Below are 10,631 nucleotides of genomic sequence, written 5' to 3' on the forward strand. Positions count from 1 at the left end.
ACACACACACACTCACACACACACACACACACACACACACACACACACACAACTCTTCTCACAGTTTAAACAAAACGTCTGCTGTATTGTATGTGACAGGGTGGGTTAAGGTGGGTGTTGGTTGTTCCTTACCTGCGCCTTTAGCTCAACAACATGGGTCATAGCTGCCATGTAGTTCTGGTGATAAAGGACCGGCACAGTCACCAGATCACCATCCAGTTTTGTGAAAAGTCCTTTCTTGGATTTCATATCATACTTAACCTTCCACTGACCTGAAGCACACATACACGGTGTATTAGTTTCCACCATTTCCACATGCACATGTTGTGCACACAAACTTTACTGACCACTGAAGGAGACAGCGTTGAGCAGCATCAGCTGTGTACTGGGTGATACGGAGTCAACCAAATGTTGGATTTTATTGTTAGTTTTATTAGCCACCCAGCTGTTGATCATGTCTGTGTTCTCCTTGCTGGTTTCCAGCAGCCTGGTGGGCTGCGCTTCATAGAACTGAATGGACTGGTTAGTAAAGGACTCGCTCAGATTCCTTTCTAAAGGAAGAAAAAGAGAAAGCATTATGAGCTCCAGAGATAGAGATCTTTTTGTATACACTCAGAATCACTGCAAGCATCTCTTTGACTGCAAAAGAGCCATTTTGCATGCTTCACACGGTGATGGTAATACGTGGGTTATAGTAGATCTGAGAAGCCATCTGCAAGGAACCGGCCAACTTCTCTCTCAGCTTCTTCATCTGCAGGTGAACACAGTGGAAGTCATGAGGCACACAGACCGCCCTCTCAATGGCTTTACGAGTGTGAGCCCTTGCACCTGAAGGTAACGGGGGGAGGGGGGAATGGGATAAACTGTACATTAGATTGAGTCTGACGTTTAATATAAGTAGAGAAAAACTCCTGTGACATTTTAAAATGAGAAACATTTTTATGTAACTTCCGAGTCGTATAACTTCATTGTGTCTGTATGTACACAGGTAACAAAGGCATAATGCTACTTTTAGAGCAAATTATCTAAAGTCTGCATTATTTTATAGTTTTCTCATTGTCAACAAATCTTATAAAAAGACAAAAAAACATCAATGCATTAGTCTGTCCCCTAAACACTTCCCCTACCTATCGGTGGCTCTCCACATTATGCCAATTTGTTCTATACTGCAGGTAAATTTGACAAAATGTCATAAAGATTTTTTAAGGCAAAAATGATTTACTGAAAAGGTTGGGCCCTGTAGTTTTAGCAAACTTTTTTTTAAAACTGGAGGAAATGATGCTCATGTTCATCGTGGCTCAGAGAAGTATTTTGAAAGTGTTTGGACAATAATGGAGTTCCGTGACACAGAGGAATAAGCTGTATCAGACTTTTGACACCCAGGCAATATTGCAACTCATTGTTGGTTTTTGGTCTTTTTATGGGATATGTTGAATAAAAGAATACTTTTATAATATTCAAGAGTAATTTATAATCATTATATTTGTTAAAAAAAGGTAAGAAACCTGTTTCTTTTATCATACCTAACAACAAATGAGACAGTACCCCGCTAATACTGATAGGAGAGAAGAGCAAGTTGCTGGAGGGTTGGGATTCTCTGAGGAAAGAATACAGCTTCATGGAAAACTCTGTGATGGATTCCTGCAATATGGGTTCCCCTGTGCGACTGTTCTCATCCTGGCAAGGCTCCCATGCTGCTGTGAAGCCGATGCACGAGTGAGGAACATCAGTAGGAGCAACTGAAAGAAAGTTAAGCAGACAGTCAAAAAGTACACAAATGTTGTACCTACATTTTTACATGGCTTGTGCAATAGCATAGAAAGGAAATGTTGCTAAACCTGCCTTCAACAATGACATTTACAGAGCTCAGTGACTTCCCCTCAGCAGAACATATGTAAAGTCCAGCATCCTCCATGACAGTGTTTCTGATTATGCTGGTCTGATCATGGTCAAGTGGATAAAGCAGCTCCACTCTCTTATTATCATCTCCAGGATCTAGCCATGTGCTCATGTTAGGACCCGTTTCTTTGAACCAAAGTGCATCAGCCTTTACTTGGCTGGAAGGTGGGAAATAGCATGGGAGGTGAGCGGTATTGCCTTCAATTACCTTAATGGTATAACTAATGGATGCTGCAGAGAGAGGCAGAAATTGTTAAAGATTAGACCTATGTGTATCCATTCTACCCAAATTCAAAATGCTCAACTTTTAATGAAAGAAGAGAGTTGTTCTATCTTTCTCACCATCAACTCTAATGTCGAATGTCCTTATCAGCTCCACATTATTATCTTTCATCAAACATGTGTACTCGCCCTCGTTGGCAGCAGTAACAGGGGATATAGAGAGATACCTGCCATTCTGTTTAACTCTAGACGAGCCAGGGGACTGATCACTGAGACTTACATCTTTACCTGTATTCAGAAAAAGATCAAATAGAATAAATAACTGTGTGCTTTAGAAATACAGTGAGAATAGTGGTGGTAGTTGTGGAAATATGTTAAGACCATTGAATTTCCAGGTGATGGCCACTTCAGAGAAGTCAGTATGAAAGGAGAGACATGGCAACTCCAGAGTGGAACCAGGCACCACCCGGAGATGTTCACATGAAGAAAGCTAAATAGAAACACTATGTTAAATGTGTGAGGGAAAGCTGCCAAATTCAACAGTCAAGAAGGATTAGGTTTAAGCCCTTTGGTTAACTAGTATGTTAATGGATGATATTAGTAAACATTCTGCCTGAGCTATAAAGATGCTCATTCTACATTTCTTAGGTAAGTTTACCTCAAAAATGAGCGGCAGCAAGACACAAAGTATAGCCTGTAGTTTCATCTAAAACAGGAACAGAGCAAAGGGAGTGAAATGAGATTGGCAAATAGCTGATGGAAAATAGTTGTTTCACAAGTAAGGATTTCAAAATGAAGTGGCACCCAGCCCTAAAAAAGATCAATAATGTGGCGCAATCTGTGAAACATTGCAATGTTGCCCATTATTAAAACCTTTTAAACTGTGATCATTTATCCACAGCTTCTATTTGCAATAAGTACACCCTTAGACTAATTACATAAAACATGTCATATGGTAAAGTATATTTGTTAATAACAGTAATGCATGCTATATTGTAAATAATATTGCTTTGGTTCAGTGATTAATCAATACAAAAATTCAGAGAAACATTAAATAACTCACACCTTTTGAATTTCCAAATGCGGACTATCCAAATCTAGTTTTTTTCCCACCAGTAATGTTTCTGCCACACCTGATCACTGTTCACTTCATCTACCCGCTCTGACCGTCTGCTCCTATTAACTGGATCCAACGATGACTAATCTCTGATTGTTGATTTAGAGATGTTTGTTTGTATAACGCAGGTCCTCTGACTTACTGGAAATCACATGATTTCACATGTCAACAGATCTCAAGTTGGATGATTTATATTCCTGTTTTTGATTGCCTTCGTTGAATTTAATTTTTGCATTGCAAAGGCATTTTTAGCAATTATGATGTCAGTGCTTGAGCGGTTTTTATCATCAATTACACTTGTGGAACATAGTTATGAGCATGTGGGGGTGGATAAGCAGTTTCACTTTGGCTTGATTTCAAAATGCACAGTACAATATTTTTCCCTAAAGTGTTTTACATAATTTAATTTTGCCAAAGGTGGCACTGGGTACGATACACAGACAAGAACAGTGAAAGCTGAACACAAGCTTAGTTTGTGCCAACTGGCAGAAAACAAAAGTGTTGTTTGTGTTTTAAAATTTAAATTAGAGGATAAACCCCTTGAGATACACCAACTCGTAGAGGCGGTCCTCAAATAATGAATTAGTACATTTTTAAGTACAGTTTTATTATTATTATTAGTGGGTATTGGTGCCAGCTGAAGGGACTTTACCCATTTTGATTTAGTTTTTTTTGTTTTGTTTTTAAAACAGTCATTCACTTTATTTTAGCACATTTGTCACTTTTTTTAAATGTAAATGTCTTTTTTTACATTAAAATGTTGCTTATACATCAATGCATCAATGATCATCTAATGATATAATTATAACAGTCACAGGGGCCATTTCTCTTCCGAGTACTTACCGAGGAAATATTGGACTTTTTACTCCACTACATGTATATGATAACTTTAGTTTCTTTGCAGATTGAGAATATTAATACAAAATGTAGGCTAATCAACAAATAAATTGATGATAAAAGATGTTTTATTAGGCTTACGATTAGGCTTATTAGATTCATGCAGCAGTATAAAAAGTAGGCCTAAAATAAGCTCCACCTTTAACAGCTGCAACATTAAAGTAATGAACACATTGAGCACAATTATAATTATTATATTGCTTAATAAGTATTATTCTGAAATGGGTCCTGCATAATGAGTCACCTACTTTTACTTAATAATTTTGAAGCCTACTTAAGTTTTTTTTTTTAAATGCATTAAGTATTTCTACATTGTTACTATTTAACTATTTGAGTACTTCTTCCACCGCTTCTATTTCAGTAGGCTAACATTTGAATGAAGGAAAAGTACTTGTAGTATTTTTTTTAATAGGCTACTTCCCACACCACGGATCTCCGGTCGATCGACAAACCGACACTCGATTAAGTGGACTGACTCCCGAGGAGATCTTTGGGCGGAATCAGACGTCTGCAATCGAGAGCCGGGTGTTAAACAAAAAAAAAGGAAGAGACTCAAAACTTTTACACAATCTTTTTATTTTGCACTCGAGAACAAAACAAACAGTGGTTGAAAAGCTTTGTAGATACTTTGCAGTGAGTACGAGTATGTGACCAGTGTCTTCACAACGTGAAGTCGAGTTCAGCCTCCCCGTAGAAAAGACAAGTAAGTTTTCCTCCTGGTCATCTGATCGACTAGCGGAAAGAGGACAAACAATGGCAGAGACCAGCAACCCAGCCAGTTAGCTGCTGGTTCATTGGACTTAACAAACATGTAGGCCAACTCGAAGCAGTACTAGCCTTTTTCTGACTTTATTCGCTATTATATCCTTACAGCCTACAAATGGGTTAAGGTTAAGTTTATATTATATGGAGCTCCAAACTATGTTTTTCTACGTAGGCATATGTGCGCTTACTTTAAATGTTTAAAAGAAAAATGCCTGTATTTAGAAGAGAAAAAATAACGCAAGTCCATCAAGTAAAGTGTTTATATAGCCACAGTGTTTGCGCTGTTGGCCCGGCATTGTGGGCAATGAATGGCTCTACTAAAATATATACCTCAAAATATATACCTTTTCATAGCTGTGAGTTCGTAGTGATTACATGCTTTTATTTTACTCTGAATCCACAGTGAGCATCGAGCCACAGGACCTCACGGTGTAAGAGGCAGTCACCATGGCAACGCAGTTTAGTATCGATGATGCCTTTGTACTGGAGGGAGATGAGGAGGGAGCTGTTTCTGATGGGGAGACGGACGGATGGAAGGGCGGAGACAAGGACAAAGAAGGAGGAGAGATGGCATTTGGTCCTCTATCTTTCTCCAAACCTCAGAGTCATCCCTCATCCGCTACTGCTGCTGGCTCCCCTGAACACAGTAACCTAAAGTATCAGGTACACTTAAAACCTACAGTGTGTGCAAATGTATGTGCTATATGTGTGTGTTTGCCTGTTGTTTACTTGAAACTTTTATTATCTGATTTATCATCTTTTTTTTAGAATCTGGAAAATGAAGACGCCTTGGGCAGCCATGGCAATTCCTCTTTCAATAACTTCTTTAAAATCAGGTGGGTCCCATGGGCAATTCAAAGTGCTTTACATTAAAAACAGATAAAATATAAGAATAGAAGTTACAGTGCTGTATAAGAAATTAAACATTAAAAGCAGTTAAAAACAATTAAAAATATAAAAGCAGATAAAATATATGATTTTAGGCTGCTAGTACACCATTGCTCAATACGTGTAATCCACCCGCAATCCTTGCTGTTCCCAGAACAGGCCGGTGCCACCGGTCTTCCTTTTTAATTCTCTTGATATGCTTATATAGATTGTCAAACATTGTCTACAATGCAACTTCAGTAAACAAAAGGCAACATAAATAAGAAAGGTCTTCAGCCACATGCCTTAGCCTGGATTTAAAAGAACAGAGTTGCTGCGGACCCGCAGTTTTCTGGGAGCTTGTTGCAGATATGTGGAGCATATCTGAACGCTGCTTCTACTTGTTTAATTATGACTCTGAGGACAGAAAGCAAACCTGTCTCAGATGACCTGAGCAGTCTGGGTGGTTCATAGTGTAGCAGCAGATTAGACATGTATCTCGGCCCTAAACCCTTTAGCGATTTGGAATACCAGCAAAAATATTTTGAAATCCATTCTTTGAGGCACTGGAAGCCAGGTAGACCTATTGATTTGCTTTTTATGTGTTCCGAATGTGAGTTAAAGTAGGTCTCTGCTCTCTTCACAGTGACCCTGCAACCCTGTCTTACTGCAGCTCCCAGTGGTCCTTCAGCACCTTGAGTTCTGTCACACAGCTTTCTGCACACTGCTGCGGGTCAGTTCAAACAACAACAACAACAACAACACACACACACACACACACACACACACACAGTAACTTAATTTTTATTTTTATTTAGGTGGGTGTCTCATCCGCTGGTGAAAAAAAACAGAAGAGTTGTTCTTGCTTCATTCCTTCTCCTCATCACTGGAGTTGGTAAGTCCTAAGCAGAGTTGTTTACGCATTAAAATCCCACCAGATTGATGTTTAGATAGATGTTTTTTGTTTTTTTTGCTGTGATAAAGTCTTACCTCAAAAAGAGGTAATACAATTATTTGTGTTTTTCTCACATTTTCCTGAGTTTCTCCTCATGATTATTATAGCGTCACAGGAATAATGTATGGCCATAATTACCCTTAAAGACTAGTTGCTTGAAATGTACAGTAGATGGTTCAGGAATTAAAATGTACTATCCTTTTTTCTTTGATGAAGTACATTAAATGACATTGAAGTGACTAAAATGTCTATGTCTAAACCAAACTATTTTATGTGACAATAGAGCGCTTCTTATAAAATTGTAAATGTGCTCCATTCTTTTAAAATACACACACTACTTTGAATAGTTTAGACCAGGGGTCCGTTTCAGGAAGCAGGTTTAACAAACTCTGAGTCCAACCCTGATCTCTGTGTTGATTCACCATGAGATGGGAAACTCAGAGTTTTTGGTTTCAGAACAGCTGAGTTAAGTTAAGAGTGTGCACCTCCACAATAAAAAGGAAGCATGAATGGAGTCATGATACTACGACTCACCATGGTAACAACGACAAACAAACTGGTCAGCGGATATACGCATAAGTACATACAGCGAGTTTAAACATGTATTTAGTTAAAAAAGCAACACAGTGGCTGCTGTTAAATAGTGAGAATTGGTGTGGGAGAAAATTGCTGCTCAAGTGAATGCGTAAGCTCTAATATAGTGTATTAATTTCCATATTTAATCAGAGGTAGCCTATAATATTACTGGTGAAAACTGGAATGGCAGTAGGCTACACCTATCATTTCATTTAGGTGCATTCCTGTGGGCAAAAAAGTAAACTACTACTAATCCCATTCTGAGGTTGCAGCACCATCATTAACAGAATTATGATATACAATTATTTAGTTCTTTTTAATGTCTCTTACTGGTTTGTGTCCAGGGAACTCTACACAAACGTTTAAAAAACATTTCAGAGCGAGTCACACTCTTCTGACGGCGCTTTACTAACACGCGCTGCCTTGACGATATTGTAAAGAAAACTGCCGTTTGCAGAAAAAGTAATGCGACACAAAGAATGTGCTGGGACTTAAGAGCATGTCCATGATGGGTGACGTTAGTGATATGAGGACGGATAAGGTTATGTAGGCTATATGACTGGTAGACTGGGAGAAAAACAATACCGCTCAAATAAGTAGTTATCTGGAAATGAAAACACATCTATAGTCGGGGCCTATCATAATATAATATCATCTCCCAACGCATGTTTAACTCCCTGCGAAGTAATACAGCTTCTTCATCGACGGGATCGTCGACAAAAGGAAACTCCATGTTAGAGAATAAAACGTTTCATAGTCCGCCTAACATGGTTAATAAACCAACAGTGTTTTTTATTCATGCAGATAACAAAACTGCGCTAAAATGCGCCTGATACAGACTGAATGAATGAGTGAGGAAATGAAATAGCGCTATGTCAGAGGGAGGAGACTGAGAGAAGAAAACCTGCTCCTGACTAGGTTAAGTTCACAGGCTCAGTTACCATAGTAACTGACTCAGAGGTTAAGTTACCTCTCTTTCTGAAACGGGCTGGAGTTAGGCTACCCCTCTCTCTCAGGTTTGATTAACCTCTCTTTCTGAAACAGAATACCCAGAGCTTTCTGAAACGGACCCCAGGTAGTTTGTTTAGTGTTGTCAGTTTCTGACATGCTTGGCACACTGAACTTTGTCCCCTTGTTGATCGTCTCTCTTTTTGCGAGAGTTATCAAAGTTCTATCTAAGAATACATAAATACATGATCGGCAGTCTCAGTGATGTACTTTTGCACTGTTTCTCTTAGCTCTTATTTTCGCAGGTGTTATCATACAGCTGAATCCAAATGCAGGTAAGAAAAACCATTTAGGTAGGCGTTATGATTTTGGTGTCCAGAAATGACACAACAAGTCTGTTTGCAAAATTATCAGCAATAATGTAACATCATCAATAAGCCCATTTTTCAAAAGAAAAGTTTTGCTTAAAACATCTGAAAGCTGTAGATTGTCGTATGAGCTGATGCAGAAGCAGATAAGAAGTGAAGAAACAAACATGTCATAAAACAATTGATCAAATCAGACAGAATACGACATTTTACAACAACAACTCAAACACTAAACAAATGAATACATTGGAAAATACACTACCAATTACAAAATACCTCTATTTGATTAAACTAGTATACACATAACTGAAAATAATATTTCTGAATTGCATGGTAAAATTCAGAACTGTATGATTTAATGGGAGTCTGTGAATGTGTATTCTGTCTGTGTTCTGTTGTTGTGACCCCATCCCATGGACTCTGCTGGGTTGATGGTGAAGAAGCACCAGCCTTCAAAGCCCAAACCTTTTGATGATAAAGAGCATTGTTTCTCAGTCTAGCACATATCTGACACAGCTCATCTTCAAGCTCTACTTTTACAACTGTCATTGAATTCCTTGGACAGCAAAGTTGTAGTTTGTAACAAATTCGGGAACTAATGATTAACATTTCTGCTGCCAAGTATTGCACATAAACCTTGTTTTACCATTACTATTAAATTGCATGTTTTAAAAGAGAGAGAGACATAAAAAAGATACGGAATGACTTTGCAACCAGTAGACATTTCTTATAAAGGAATCGTTTGACATTTTGGGAATTTACACTTCAGTTTTCGTAGGGATCAAACAAACAAGCTCTACCATGTTAATTAGTGAGCTTTAGACTGATTTTATTAACTTTTGGACCTTTTTAATACCTTTTTAGAGCCAGGCAAGCTGCTCCCTCTTGTTTCCAGGCTTTGTGCTAAGCTAAGTTAACAGTCCCATGGTTGTAACTTCCTATTTGTTGAACAGACATGAGAGTGGTATCAAACTTCTCTTCCAGCTCTTGGCAAGAAAGCAAATGAGCACATTTCCCCAAACCCTCAAACTGTTGTTTTAATGTGTTACACTGATTTGGTTTTGGTGGTTGTGTCTTTGCTGTGGGTTGTACCTAATCAAACTGTTCTTACAGGTGTTTCAAGTGCTATATTCTTTGTACCTGGATTTCTTCTCTTCATTCCTGGCGGTAATTTGATCCTTTGTTTCCTAGAACTTTTATTTTACTTGCCTGACCCAGTAACTGCATGCCTGTTTGGTTGATATTGACAATGTCATTCCCTGTATTTCCTATAGTGTACCATGTGATATACATCTGCTGTGCTGTCCGAGGAAGAAGAGGCTTCAAATTGTTCTACCTACCTTATTTTGAAAAATGACATGAGACACTACATTTTCACTACGTTTCTTTGTTTGCTATCTTAAAATGAATTGTATTTTGTCACTTGTAACAAAAAATGTATTATGACATGTGTTTTTTTTTCTTGTCATTGTAATGACCACTACTAATTCAACCACTTAGTGCCTCGACTATGTTTCCACTACATGAACTGATAATGCTGTGTGTTTACACGATAAAGAAGGAGATTGGTCTTGCCTGTGTTTTCTAGGTTGTGTGAATAATGACTGTGAAATTACAATACAACTTTTGTATATTTTAATTTGTGTCAGTCAAGATTTTTTGCTTGGAGAGTTTTCTAAACATGGGCAAAGTGAGAGCTGTTCCAAGTATGCTGTAGACAGGGGCGTTTCAAATCAGGAACAATCATTGACATGGTTTAAGTATTTAAGTAAAGTGGAGTACCCAGAATTAATTGGTTTTCACACTTGCTTTAGCAATCCCTCATGAAAGCCAGTATGAGAAAAGGATAATAGCTCTTCAATTGTAGTTTCATACTTCTTCAGTCCTTAGGACAGCCCTGCTATTCAAGAAGGACTTCCCTTCTCGAGTGCCAGACTGTTATCAACCCAGTAGGCTAGACAACCATGAGAACCCCACAATCCTTTTGTAGTCATTTTTTTAAACCTCTGCTGCTATG

At 38.3% G+C, this 10,631-nt stretch overlaps 2 protein-coding genes across 2 annotated transcripts in view; one reads left to right on the forward strand and one right to left on the reverse strand.

The window, feature by feature from the left end:
* serping1 (serpin peptidase inhibitor, clade G (C1 inhibitor), member 1) overlaps nt 1-3,315 on the reverse strand; it is a 5,009-nt gene extending 1,694 nt beyond the window's left edge. Inside the window, exons 1-9 of the mRNA XM_032531706.1 lie at nt 3,187-3,315; nt 2,780-2,827; nt 2,503-2,611; nt 2,242-2,409; nt 1,843-2,130; nt 1,524-1,739; nt 685-828; nt 348-551; nt 133-272 (exon numbers count right to left, since the gene is read on the reverse strand). Coding sequence (XP_032387597.1) covers nt 133-272; nt 348-551; nt 685-828; nt 1,524-1,739; nt 1,843-2,130; nt 2,242-2,409; nt 2,503-2,611; nt 2,780-2,827 — 1,317 coding nt within the window. The 5' untranslated portion in view covers nt 3,187-3,315. The remainder of the gene's footprint in view (nt 1-132; nt 273-347; nt 552-684; nt 829-1,523; nt 1,740-1,842; nt 2,131-2,241; nt 2,410-2,502; nt 2,612-2,779; nt 2,828-3,186) is intronic.
* Nucleotides 3,316-4,592: 1,277 nt separating this feature from the next.
* tmem134 (transmembrane protein 134) lies at nt 4,593-10,253 on the forward strand. Its single transcript, XM_032532411.1, has 8 exons — nt 4,593-4,837; nt 5,304-5,563; nt 5,669-5,736; nt 6,414-6,500; nt 6,586-6,662; nt 8,537-8,581; nt 9,728-9,781; nt 9,889-10,253. Exons 2-8 carry the CDS (start codon nt 5,348-5,350, stop codon nt 9,969-9,971), a joined length of 630 nt encoding a protein of 209 aa, XP_032388302.1. The 5' UTR covers nt 4,593-4,837; nt 5,304-5,347; the 3' UTR covers nt 9,972-10,253.
* Nucleotides 10,254-10,631: the final 378 nt, after the last annotated feature.

The sequence above is a fragment of the Etheostoma spectabile genome, chromosome 2 (genome assembly GCF_008692095.1).
Source record: "Etheostoma spectabile isolate EspeVRDwgs_2016 chromosome 2, UIUC_Espe_1.0, whole genome shotgun sequence".
Lineage (NCBI taxonomy): Eukaryota > Metazoa > Chordata > Actinopteri > Perciformes > Percidae > Etheostoma > Etheostoma spectabile.

Bases quoted from the DNA above. Each gene is read 5' to 3' on its own strand.
- tmem134 (XM_032532411.1), top strand. From the start codon at position 5,348: ATGGCAACGCAGTTTAGTATCGATGATGCCTTTGTACTGGAGGGAGAT. The intron at 5,564-5,668 runs GTACACTTAAAA...TCTTTTTTTTAG, and splicing joins ACAGTAACCTAAAGTATCAG to AATCTGGAAAATGAAGACGC. The intron at 6,501-6,585 runs GTCAGTTCAAAC...ATTTTTATTTAG, and splicing joins CTTTCTGCACACTGCTGCGG to GTGGGTGTCTCATCCGCTGG.